Consider the following 12,110-nt stretch of genomic DNA (forward strand, 5'->3'; position numbering starts at 1 on the left):
TGTACGTATGCGTTCTTCTGTGCCTCGATACCGGAGTGGATATATTCTTAGGTTTTTTTCGGTAAAGTCACGTAGGTAAAAAATGTAAATTAATAAAAGTAAAATAAAACAAATTAAAAAATTCACGATGTTTCGGAAGCAACACAAGCCTCCGTCTTCAGGTGGAAACGTCACAGCCACGACAGCTGTGTTTTTTTTTTTTACTTGATACAGCTGTCGTGGCTATGACGGTTCCACCTGAAGACGGAGGCTTGTGTTGCTTCCGAAACGTCGTGAATTTTTTAATTTGTTTTATTTTACTTTTATTAATTTACATTTTTTACCTGCGTGACTTTAACGAAATAACCTAAGAATATGAATCCTTGCAGTCACGAAAGCTTCAAATCTAGAATGGTGTGGACATTCCTATTATCTGTCTGCAGCTGACGCTTACTTCGACGCTTCCTCTGCAGAATTGGTCTAATGGAGCAAAGGCAGTCAGCACAGCTCGGTACGGCAAGGCAACAATGCGACCAGAGTGCATACAGCACGGATCGCACTGGAAATTTGACACAGCACCAGAGAACACACACAGGAGAGAAACCCTTCAAGTGCACTGTGTGTGGGAAGGCATTTCCACTGTCATCTGTTCTTAAAAAACACCAGAGAACACACACGGGAGAGAAACCCTTCAAGTGCAGTGTGTGTAGCATGGCATTTTCACAGTCATATCATCTTGAAAATCACCAGAGAACACACACAGGAGAGAAACCCTTCAGGTGCTTTCTGTGCGGGAAAACGTTTGCAAAGTCACAAACTCTTCAAAGACACCAGAGAACACACACGGGAGAGAAACCCTTCAAGTGCAGTGTGTGTGGGAAGGCATTTTCACAGTCACATAATCTTGTAATACACCAGAGAACACACACTGGAGTGAAACCTTTCAGGTGCACGATTTGCGGGAAGGCGTTTGCACAAGCATCCGTTGTTCAGGCCCACCAGAGAACACACACAGGAGAGAAACCCTTCAAGTGCACTGTGTGTGGGAAGGCATTTTGTCAGTCATCTACTCTTAAAAATCATCAGAGAACACACACAGGAGAGAAACTCTTCAAGTGCACTGTGTGTAGCAAGGCATTTTCACAGTCATCTGCTCTTAAAAATCACCAGAGAACACACACGGGAGAGAAACCCTTCAGGTGCTTTCTTTGCGGTAAGGCGTTTACACGGTCAGAACATCTTCAAAGACACGAGAGAACGCACACGGGAGAGAAACACTTCAAGTGCAGTGTGTGTGGGAAAGCGTTTGTGGATTCATCTACTCTTGTAAGACACCAGAGAACACACACAGGAGAGAAACCCTTCAGGTGCACTTGGCGGGAAGGCGTTTGCACGGTCATCAAATCTTCAAGTACACCAGAGAACACACAAGCATCAGAAGATCTGCAAGGAGTGGAGTCTGAAATCAGCTTGTGAAAGTCAAAGTGCCGCAATGAGCCCATCCCTCATCAAACAATAACTGGAGGAAAATCCCAGCTTGGACACTTAAAGGTATCGAGGTGAAATGTGAAGAGGTGATGGTGAAGAGCAAAGAAGTGATGGTGAAGAGTGAAGAAGTGATGGTAAAATGTGAAGATGAAGATTATACTGCAAAATGGGACCTTCACATTGATGGAGGCAACGTGAAGCAGGAGGGGAATTCTGACTGTGAGGCAGAGTGAGGCAACTCCCAGCAGTTTGTGGAGGTGGAGGTGTGGGTGGACTTCTTAGAAAACACAAAGTCAAAGGGAGACCCGGTAGATGTGTCAGCTTGAGACGTCGCTCCAATAGATGCTCCTTTGTCACGGGCCTTTAATGAAAATAATGTGAAGTTGAACACTCAGTTCCTGGGTTCAACCTGCAGAGTAAGAGTGAGCGGCCAGTCTTTGTGTTCCCTGTGGGTTGGGTAGATCCCTGTGTTACGATCTAAACTTCCTGATCTACTATTATTTTTGCTACCAACATGACTTTACTGAAAGAACCAAAGAGTATGTGAACAAGAGCCTGTCAGTAGGGGGGCGACGATGTTTCATGTCAGTTGTGTAATTTGTCGGTAATGTTGAGAATTTGCTACATTTTGACTCAAGACGCAAGCATGCAATGGCCTACTGGTTTTGAATGACACAATAGTATGTTTTACATCCACTGTTAAGCAGACGGTGCATAATTATTTGAAATAGCTTAACCTGGTGCAGTATATTTTACTGCAGTAATTACATTTTGTTAAAATGGAAAATGTCTGTCAATGATTTAGAATGAACACTGATTTTGTGTACATGCAACATTTTATTTATGAGGGTCAAACATTGAATAAGTGATGTTAGGACAAAGTTTGTGTTTTTGGAAGTAACCTGTACAGATCACTCAGGTGAGACCCGTTGTTCTTGTGATACAGGTCAAAGGGTAGTATCCACACATGCCCGTTTGCTTTTAAATAAATGTGTGCATCTTTTGATTGAAAGCTTTCGTGACTGCAGTGAACTATTTGTCTTTTGTCAACGTGACAGAATCCTGTGTTGGGATCTTGAGAGATGACGATAGCTGGGGAGGCTTTCATTCAGCCATAGATCAATCACGGCTGACAATGGTCATTCCATTTACGAGACTTTACCCGGTGTAAGAGGCCGGAGTATACCCAAATGCCGTAGTATACCCACAGGCCGTAGTATACCCACAGGTGTAGTGTACACACAGCCTGTAGTATACCCACAGCCTGTAGTATACCCGGGGTCTAAACGGCCTAGGCTAGATTATAGCCGGGTATATTATGGCCTAGGCCAAATGATGCCCCTCTAGGCCAAATCATACCCCCGTGATAGTAATGGCGTTGAGCGATATACACGTGAATTACTAAATTTTTCCAACATTTTATTTTAAACTGTAAACACATCGACTTTGACTGCTTCAACCAGAAAAAAACTTTAATAATAACCCCTGAACCCTAAAAATGCTTCAATTGATCAAATTTAGATTCTTACTTCCACGCGTACGCGTTTTAGATATCGATTGCAGTTCGTTGTCGCCTGTTCTCTGTCTGGATAATTGCCTTTGAACTTTCACATGGGCAGAGTCTGGCCTGGAGCGGTATGGTCTGGCCCAGTCGAGTTTAAACCCCCGGGGGGTCTAGTTTAGCCTTGGAGACTTCATCCCCCCCCCCCCCGGGTATACTCTGGACTGGGCCAAACTATACCCGGGTTTAATCGGGGCAGGGGTTATTTTAGCCTGTCGGGATGGAACTCACGACCTCCTGTACACCCGGCGAGGTAGTTAACATCTCATAGCCACCGTGATGATGAGAGAGACACCGCAAACTCCAAATATACAGCAGCAGGCGTCGCCATGGTCTGGATCGAACCCACGACCTCCTGCGCACCAGGCGAGGTAGTCAACATCTCCTAGCCACCGTGATGAGAGAAACACCGCAAACTCCAAGTATACAGCAGCAGGCATCGTCAGGGTCGTGATGGAACTCACGACCTCCTGTACACCCGGCGAGGTAGTTAACATCTCATAGCCACCGTGATGATGAGAGAGAGACACGCAAACTCCAAATATACAGCAGCAGGCATTGTCATGGTCTGGATCGAACCCACGACCTCCTGCGTACCTGGCGAGGTAGTCAACATCTCCGAGCCACCGTGATGATGATGAGAGAGACACCACAAACTCAAAATATACAGCAGCAGGCGTCAGGGTCGGGATGGAACTCACGACCTCCTGCGCACCAGGCGAGGTAGTCAACATCTCCTAGCCACCGTGGTGATGATGAAAGAGAGAGACACAGACCTGTAGATCAGCCGCGGTAGTCAACATCTCATAGCCACCTTGATGATGAGAAAGACACCACAAACTCCAAACATACAGCAGCAGGCGTAGCCATGGTCTGGATCGAACCCACGACCTCCTGCGCACCAGGCGAGGTAGTCAACATCTCATAGCCACCGTGATGATGATGAGAGAGAGAGACACAGACCTCCTGCGCACCAGGCGAGGTAGTCAACATCTCATAGCCACCGTGGGGCAGTCATGGCTAGAGTGGTGGAGGGGGCGTGTCACCCTCCGTGTCTGGGCGGTGCGTCCGAGACCGGCTCTGGTTTGGCCCCGGAACCGTCTCGTTCTGAGTCGGTCAAGTGGCGTTCTTCGTTCGATTCGGCCGTGTGAGCTCCTCGCTCGGGGCAACCTCCAGGCAGCTTGAGTGGCGCAAGGAAATACACAGGCAGGAACACAATGTTCCACACTGCCCACTAGGGATTATTTGTCTGTCTGTCTGTCGTGCATAAATAAATATATAATATAAACAGCTCTTTGATTGGTGGAGACCTACTGCCGGGTACGGAGAGGGGAGGGGCCTAAGGGAGGGGGGTCAGGGGAGGGGCCTGAGGATATGGGGGGGTGGTCAGGGGAGGGGCCTAAGGGAGGGGGGTCAGGGGAGGGGCCAATAGTGAAGGGGGCTGGCTGCCTGGCTACCTCAAGTCACGTGATCTTGTACACAGGTAGAGGAACAACAGGTTCCATACTTGCCCACCAGGGATTATTTGTCTGTCGTGCACGAATGCGCTGTCCAACCAAGTTCCTACCTGCCCACTCCGAAGGAACGTGTTTTTTAAACGATGTGAAATAACGGCACTCAACTGTTCATTTAACTACTTTCAAGTTTCCGGATGGGAAAGCGGAACAGCGCCGGCTCACCGCGGGGCTTGCGGCGTGGAACCAGCGACTCGTCGTCAACGTCAACTCCACGGCTCGCGAGCCAAACCCTTCGCAAGTCTAGCGTCCACACGGAGACAGACGGACGGGACAGACACACGGAAAAAAACACGTTCCTTCGCAGTGTGCAGGTCGGAACTTGGTTGGACAGCGCATTCGTGCACGACAGACAGACACATAATCCCTGGTGGGCAGTGTGGAACCTGCTGTTCCTCTACCTGTGTACAAGATCACGTGACTTGAGGCAGCCAGGCAGCCAGCCAGGCAGACAGCCCCCTTCACTATTGGCCCCTCCCCCTTGCTTAGGCCCCTCCCCTTACCCCCTCTCCCTTAGGCCCCTCCCCTTACCCCCTCTCCCTTAGGCCCCTCCCCTGACCCCCCCCTCCCTTAGGCACCTCCCCTGACACCCTCCTCCCTTAGGCCCCTCCCCTCTCCGTTCCGGCAGGAGGTCTCCACCAATCAAAGAGCTGTTTATATTATATATATATTTATGCACGACAGACAGACAAAAAATCCCTGGTGAGCAGTGTGGAACTTATTGTTCCTACCTATAAAACGAAAAAGCAGTTTAAATAATTACTAAGAACTGTTGATCCCAATTATTGAAACAACTACCAAAAGAATTTTTTAATCATGACTTGGTTCCACCGAGATTTGAACTCAGATCGCAGGATTCAAAGTCCTGAGTGCTAACCATTACACCATGGAACCTTCACACAGAAAGCTTGTTACACAGTCAACACGAGAGTGGGTTCAATCAATTGTATTAAATCATTAAAACAATAATGCTGCTTCCAACTTTTTTTAAAGAATGAGTGGTTGCTGTTAAGAGATTATGAAGTTAGTAGGGCAAGTGTGCCGGTTATAATGGTTATTAGCACTCAGGACTCTAAATTCTGTGAACTATGTTCACGTCTCGTTTGTAACCCCGCCACGTTTAAAAAAACATGTAGTTTTGTCATTAAAATTACGAGATGTGAGTTTTAATTTGACTTCAGGATCTAAGGCAACCTGACTGTTGAGCCAAACGGGAGTGCTGTGCTCCCAAAATGACTTCACGTGACAACCACTAAATCTGCAATCACTCATCTGATTTCCAACATCGTGCTCAATTCCTAGATGCCACGGTGACACCTGCCGATGTCCCCTCTGTCATTTGTCTCGATTTATCTTCATTTTTTCTCACGTGTGTAATGAGCCTGTATCATCAGTTGGTTCCATGGTGTAATGGTTAGCACTCAGGACTTTGAATCCTGCGATCCGAGTTCAAATCTCGGTGGAACCTGTGTTGTGCATTTTTTAAAGATTTGCTTCTAAATAAATTATTGGGGAGAGAAAAACGGGGTTAAACACGCACATTATTCACACATTTGGTAATGTTTTATGATAGTGTAAACGTATGAACAGGAGGCAGTACATCCATAAATTAAATCGAAGTGTGCTAGCTCAGGTTTGAGTGCCCTAGAACACGTGCACCAGAGATGGAGTGATTAAATAAGCGTTGCTCCACAATCAATTGTTTCTTCACCCGATGTGAATTTGCGGCAATGTGCGGATATCTTCATCCAGCGGTGGTTAGATCGTTGCCGCAGGTTTTTCTTTTTTGCATCAATGAAGTGGTCTCAATAAAAATTTGAATCGATTAATCACTGACCAACAAGCAGAGCTTAAGCCCTCTAAGGAGTTAGTGCGGTAAAGACTTTTATTTGTCTGAAGGCCGTTTACGTGGAACTTTTCAGGGCGTTAAAGGCGAACTAGAAAACGGCGCCTGCTAAGGAATTGTGAACTGAGCTGTGGTGGGAGCTGTAGCATTGAAATCAGCTCTTGTAAGAGCAAGATGGGTTTCAAGAAAACTTACTAGACCCAAAGAAATTTAACTTGTCAAATAAGAACGAATACATTGATTGAACTCGACATGCGGAGACGTATTTATTGCAACACAAAAAGACACTTGGTTCCACCGAGATTTGAACGCAGAACACAGGGTTCAGAGTCCTGAGTGCTAACCATTACACCATGGAACCAACTGATGAACTGGGCTCATTACACAAGTGAGAATTGAGAAAGAGTTAAGACAAATATAGCACAGAGGGGCGATGGGTTAGGTGAAATCGTGGCATCTAGGAATTGAGCACGATGTGGGAATTCAGATCAGTGATTGTGTAACGGGTTCCGGAGACACTTGTAGAGGTAACTTCTTTATTACAATACAACACTCCAACAGTCCAACTCTCCAACAGTCCTGATACTCTGTTACAGCCTAGGTACACAGCCTAGCTACACAGCCTAGATACTCTACTCTGGCTACGCTCCGGAACTCGCCCTCACAAGGTCGTAGAGTCGGGAGTTCCAGAGTCCCACCACTGGCTCTCACAGCATCCCAGGGTCTTCAGATGGCTGGTCGTGGGTCTTGGGTCTTGAGTTACAACTGGGCCCCGATCGTCCAGGGAGCTCTCCTTTTATGCCTGGTCCAACGAGGGGTGGGGCCGTGTGCGCCACCAGACATCCCACAGAGCACACACATCCCCCCCCCCCCCGTTGGCGGCGACCAGAGGCTTAAGCGTCTGGACCCCCTGGGAACCCAACGCCTGGCGCCCAGAGGCTTAAGCGTCTGGACCTGCCCGGGAACCCAGAGCCCCCAGCAGTCCCTCCCTTCTTATGTCACTACATTACCCCCCTCTACGTAGCCTCCAGCCGTCCCGGCTGTCAATAATTAGAAAGTTTAAATTAACGAAAGGGAGAGAGAGAAAAAAAATACGCGAGCCTCAACAGGAAAAGAAAAGAGAACAAGAAAGCAACCATAAATACCATAACCAACCTGTACAACTCTACACTATATACAAGCATCAATCAACAAAAAGGTGAAGCAATGACACGTGAACAAACGACCCGCGGCACACCTAGCCCTCCTCGGGATCCGCATAAAAAACGGGGAATTAACAACAACAAATATACAGATTCCGACGCGTTGGATGCACAACCACCGCATGGATGGCAGGGTTCCACACCACCCTGCCAACCTCCCATCCGTCAGGTGGAGAAAAGGCGAAGACCAACATGTCGAGCATCCCTCTACACACACTTATCCGGACGTCTGTCTACGTCCCGGGTCGAGAAGTCGTACTTCAGGGCCGACCCATGTACTGGGCAAAGAAGTCGCACTTCAGGGCTGCTCCAGTATCTACATTTTTAAACATATTAATAAAATTTACATGACACAACCAAAATAAATCTGCCTGCTCCTGTCCATAAATGGTGGCCGCACGCACGAACCGCATCTCCAAAAGGCATCCCGTGCTTGCGTCCCAGCAGCCCTCAATGAGGACCACAACCGACATTACATGTCAACCGTTAGCACCCCCGCCTTTCCAACGTGGCGTCTCCATCCTAAAACCGCGCACGTCGGCCATATCGGGGGGCTTAAACCCAGTCTCTCTCCAAGACTCGCATCGCAGCATATAGCTGTACCGACCGATCTGAGACCCAATCTCTCTCCAAGACTCGCATCGCAGCATATAGCTGTACCGACCAATCTGAGACCCAACCTCTCTCCAAGACTCACATCGCAGCATATAGCTGTAATGACCGAGCTGAGACCCAATCTCTCTCCAAGACTCGCATCGCAGCATATAGCTGTACCGACTGATCTGAGACCCAATCTCTCTCCAAGACTCGCATCGCAGCATATAGCTGTACCGACCGAGCTGAAACCCAATCTCTCTCCAAGACTCGCATCGCAGCATATAGCTGTACCGACCGATCTGAGACGACCCATTGTTCACTTCCTGCACAACATGCACCCTAACAACTGAGGGATACAGTCCCAACGTAACGGGACAACTACACCTGAACACCACGAATCTCCAGCCCACTGTTTCAACGCGCCTCGGAGTGTTTCAACCTCCGGGCCGTCAGGGTGAGCCTACTGCTCCAGATGCACCACGGAGGGTCTCAACCTCCGGGCCGTCAGGTCAAGCCGTCAGCTACTCCATGACGGGACCACACTCTCCGAGCCATGTGAGCGCACAGCCCACTAGGCTAGACATGCCACGGAGTGTTTCAATCTCCGGGCTGTCAGGTCAAGCCGTCAGCCATAGCATGACGGGACCACACTCTCCGAGCCATGTGAGCACACAGCCCACTAGGCTAGACATGCCACGGAGTGTCTCTATCTCCGGGCTGTCAGGTCAAGCCGTCAGCCATAGCATGACGGGACCACAACTCTCGTGTTAGATACGCAACACCCGCTGGGCCATCCTGGTCAGGATCTGCACCCCAAGATATTTGAGAGCCAGCATGACAATTCCCATCCTTGGCAGCATGTCACCATCTCAAGATAAATGCCCCATACAGTCTATACATCGTTAACAATGACAGCACAAGCTATACATTAACAATCACGAACAAAGCTCAATACAAACCATACATTGTTAACAATCACAAGCAAAGTTTCGCACACATTGACAACACTCACGAGCGAAGCTCCACACAGTTTACCCAACAACAATCACGACTCCCCGACGACAACGAAGAGAATGTCAACAAAAAAAAGCATTAAGCCGGAGCGCGTAAATGTACGAAATGTCAGGGGCCTGGTCTCCCGACCTCCAACCTTTGGCCAGAGCAGCAAAGGCGGTGACCAGCGTGTCGGTCGATGTGCCAGCCCTGGCGTCGGTTACAGTAAGAATGGCGTCCTCACTGTCCGGTCGCAGCGCTGATGACGCGGTATGCTAGGTTGCAAACAGCTGTCATCCGGCGGTGAGGGACGCAGCGCTGATGACGCGGCGTTGTTCGGTTGGACAGCGCTGAGCCCAGAAGTGATGTCACTCCCAGCAGCCACTGCTCCCCCGGCAAAAGTGACGACACACCCGGATGGGAAGATGGCGACAGCGCCGCAGCTGGCTGCAGTCCCGGATCGCTCTCACAGTTTATCAACCGTAACCACACCTCGTACCTTACCCACGTCCTTCTCCACTCACCACCACTCTTCTTACTTTCATCTTCCATTACATTTTTCATATAATTTATTTTGTTTCATTATTTTCATTATTACTTTGGCGTCGCCCGAGTTTTGGGTGGCGGCCGATCCCTGCACCCAAACCCGCCCGCCTCCATGTTCACTGCACACGCCTCGCGGCGCTACAACAGCCGACAAATGCCGTTTACTGCAGTGCCACACAACTCGCCTTAACTGCCGCATCGCACAGCTGTTGGGCAGTGCGAGTAAACGAGGCCTGTTGCTTCGATTCACGAAGCTGGAGGACGCTGGCTGTATTGTTCATGCGGCGCGGCTTAACATCCGCCCCGGGCACGGTTTCTACCAGCAACGTCCTCACAAGGCACCTCTTCCGGTACCATCAGCGACTGTGAGCTTGGCGTGCCCCAGCATCGCCAGCAAGTGGGAGATCTACGTGCTCCGTCCAACGTTCACCACCATCAGCGAGTGGGAACGCGAAGCAGACTGTCATCTCCTCAACACGAGAGAGTTGGCTTGCCTGCTGCCCAGCACCACCAGTGAACGGGAGCTCTGCGAGGTACGTCCATCCTGCTGCACCACCTGCGAGCTGGAGCACAGAGCGTGGTCAGCTAATCCACTGGACTTCGTGTACTTCTGGCTGCTCCATTGTACGCCCCGCCTGCGTGGTTCTGTACGCCCGTGTACGCGCTCAGCGAGTGTTTACACGGGCGTGTTTGCATCCGCTACGTATGGGGAAGTGCTTGCTGATAGCGTGGAGCTTGGACAACGACACCTCGACTTGCTGCTCAGGGCAGCTGAGCCGCTGATTGGAGTCCATCCGAATCCGGGCCCCTTCATCCGCACCATCGTTGCAGCACGGGCTGATATAATAGGGCTACGACATGCACCGTCTCTTCATCATCTGCACCTGCAACCCGCACTCCTGAGGACGCTCTCTGTCCTTGGGCCTCTCCGAGGCCAACGTCGGAGACTGCATCGGCACCGTGGTTGCAGAGGTGGCAGGGGCCGCCGTTCACAGGTCGACCTCGAACCAGCCAACTCCTCTGTTCCCTCGACGCCTCACCTGCACGGATCTTCACATCTACCTTCACATATCCGCCTCGGTCTGCTCAACGCACGCTCCATCACCAATAAATCAGCCCTGATTCACGATACCATCTCGGACCACCACATCGACCTTTTGCTCATCACTGAGACCTGGTGCAGGCAAGACTCCCCGCCAGCTATCTCTCTGGAAGTTGCGCCCCCAGGATACAAGGTTCTACATAAACCTCGCGCAACTAACCAGCGGGGTGGTGGCTTAGCGGTCGTTTACAATGCTCACTTGAAAATTAAAGAGCTCCATCTACCAATGGCTCAGGCCACATTCGAGGTCCAGTCCGTATCCCTTACTACTAACAACGAGTGCTTTTACATTATTTCCATCTATCGCCCTCCAGATGGCAGCATCAACACCTTCGTAAATGAGCTTTCGGAATTCCTATATCTGATTCCTAACCCATCTCACAGGCTCGTGCTTACAGGCGACTTCAATTGCCCCGGCAATACCCCAGCCTCCATCGATAGTCACCTTGAGTCAACTTTGGCCTGCCATAACCTGGTCATCACAAACTCAGGCCCCACCAGAGCTTCGTCAACAAACGTTGAGAGCATGCTCGACCTGGTTCTGGAACCTAACCAGCACCGACGCATCACTGCACTGGGAGTTTTCCAAACTGGTTACTCCGACCACCGCCTTATACTTTCTTCCCTCCAATTTCCGAAGCCAATCACCATCAAATTCACCCGCAACTTGCGTAATTTTAAGGGTATCGAATTTTCTGCTTTTCGTCACCTCCTTGCAAACTCGCTTTCAATGTTATCCCCATCATCGGATCCAACCGTCTGCGCTCTCCAACTAGAAGCTGACATGAGGGCGGCGCTGGACAAACTAGCTCCATTAAAATCACGAACCGCTACGCAGTCTTCTCACGACACTCACTGGCTCTCAAGAGATGCCATCATTGCTAAGCGAACCAGGAGGCGTCTTGAACGTATCGCATCCCGCAGTGGTCTACCTGCTGATCGACTTGCTTACAGAGTCGCCTGCAGGAAAACTAACAAACTGATCCTTGTCTCACGTTCCTCCCACATTGAGGAACGCATCAAAAAAGCAACCGGAAACCCGCGCATTCTATGGAAAACTCTCAAAGATCTTCTCCATCCTGGTAGCACTATGGTCCCTCACCTTAGCGATCCCCTTGCCTCACTGAAACTTGCCACCTCTTTTAATACTTACTTCAACAACAAGCTAATCGCCGTCGCAAACTCGTGCACGTCTACTGACACATTGCACCATTGTACCCCGCTCATGGTACCTAAAATTGTAAGCACTAACCCAGACACTCTTCTAACTATGCTAAAGCCT

At 49.7% G+C, this 12,110-nt stretch overlaps 1 protein-coding gene and 2 non-coding genes across 3 annotated transcripts in view; 2 read left to right on the plus strand and 1 right to left on the minus strand.

Moving 5' to 3' along the window:
* LOC133362169 (zinc finger protein 883-like) overlaps positions 1–12,110 on the plus strand; it is a 28,614-nt gene that overhangs the window by 657 nt on the left and 15,847 nt on the right. The window contains exon 2 of the mRNA XM_061581122.1: positions 453–1,283. Coding sequence (XP_061437106.1) covers positions 463–1,283 — 821 coding nt within the window. The 5' untranslated portion in view covers positions 453–462. The remainder of the gene's footprint in view (positions 1–452; positions 1,284–12,110) is intronic.
* Positions 5,365–5,436, minus strand: TRNAQ-UUG (transfer RNA glutamine (anticodon UUG)). Its single transcript has one exon. It is a non-coding gene; the product is annotated as a tRNA-Gln (tRNA).
* Positions 5,939–6,010, plus strand: TRNAQ-UUG (transfer RNA glutamine (anticodon UUG)). The gene has a single exon. It is a non-coding gene; the product is annotated as a tRNA-Gln (tRNA).

This window comes from Lethenteron reissneri, unplaced genomic scaffold, assembly GCF_015708825.2.
Source record: "Lethenteron reissneri isolate LAM-NWPU_2019-01 unplaced genomic scaffold, ASM1570882v1 scaffold_1394, whole genome shotgun sequence".
NCBI lineage: Eukaryota > Metazoa > Chordata > Hyperoartia > Petromyzontiformes > Petromyzontidae > Lethenteron > Lethenteron reissneri.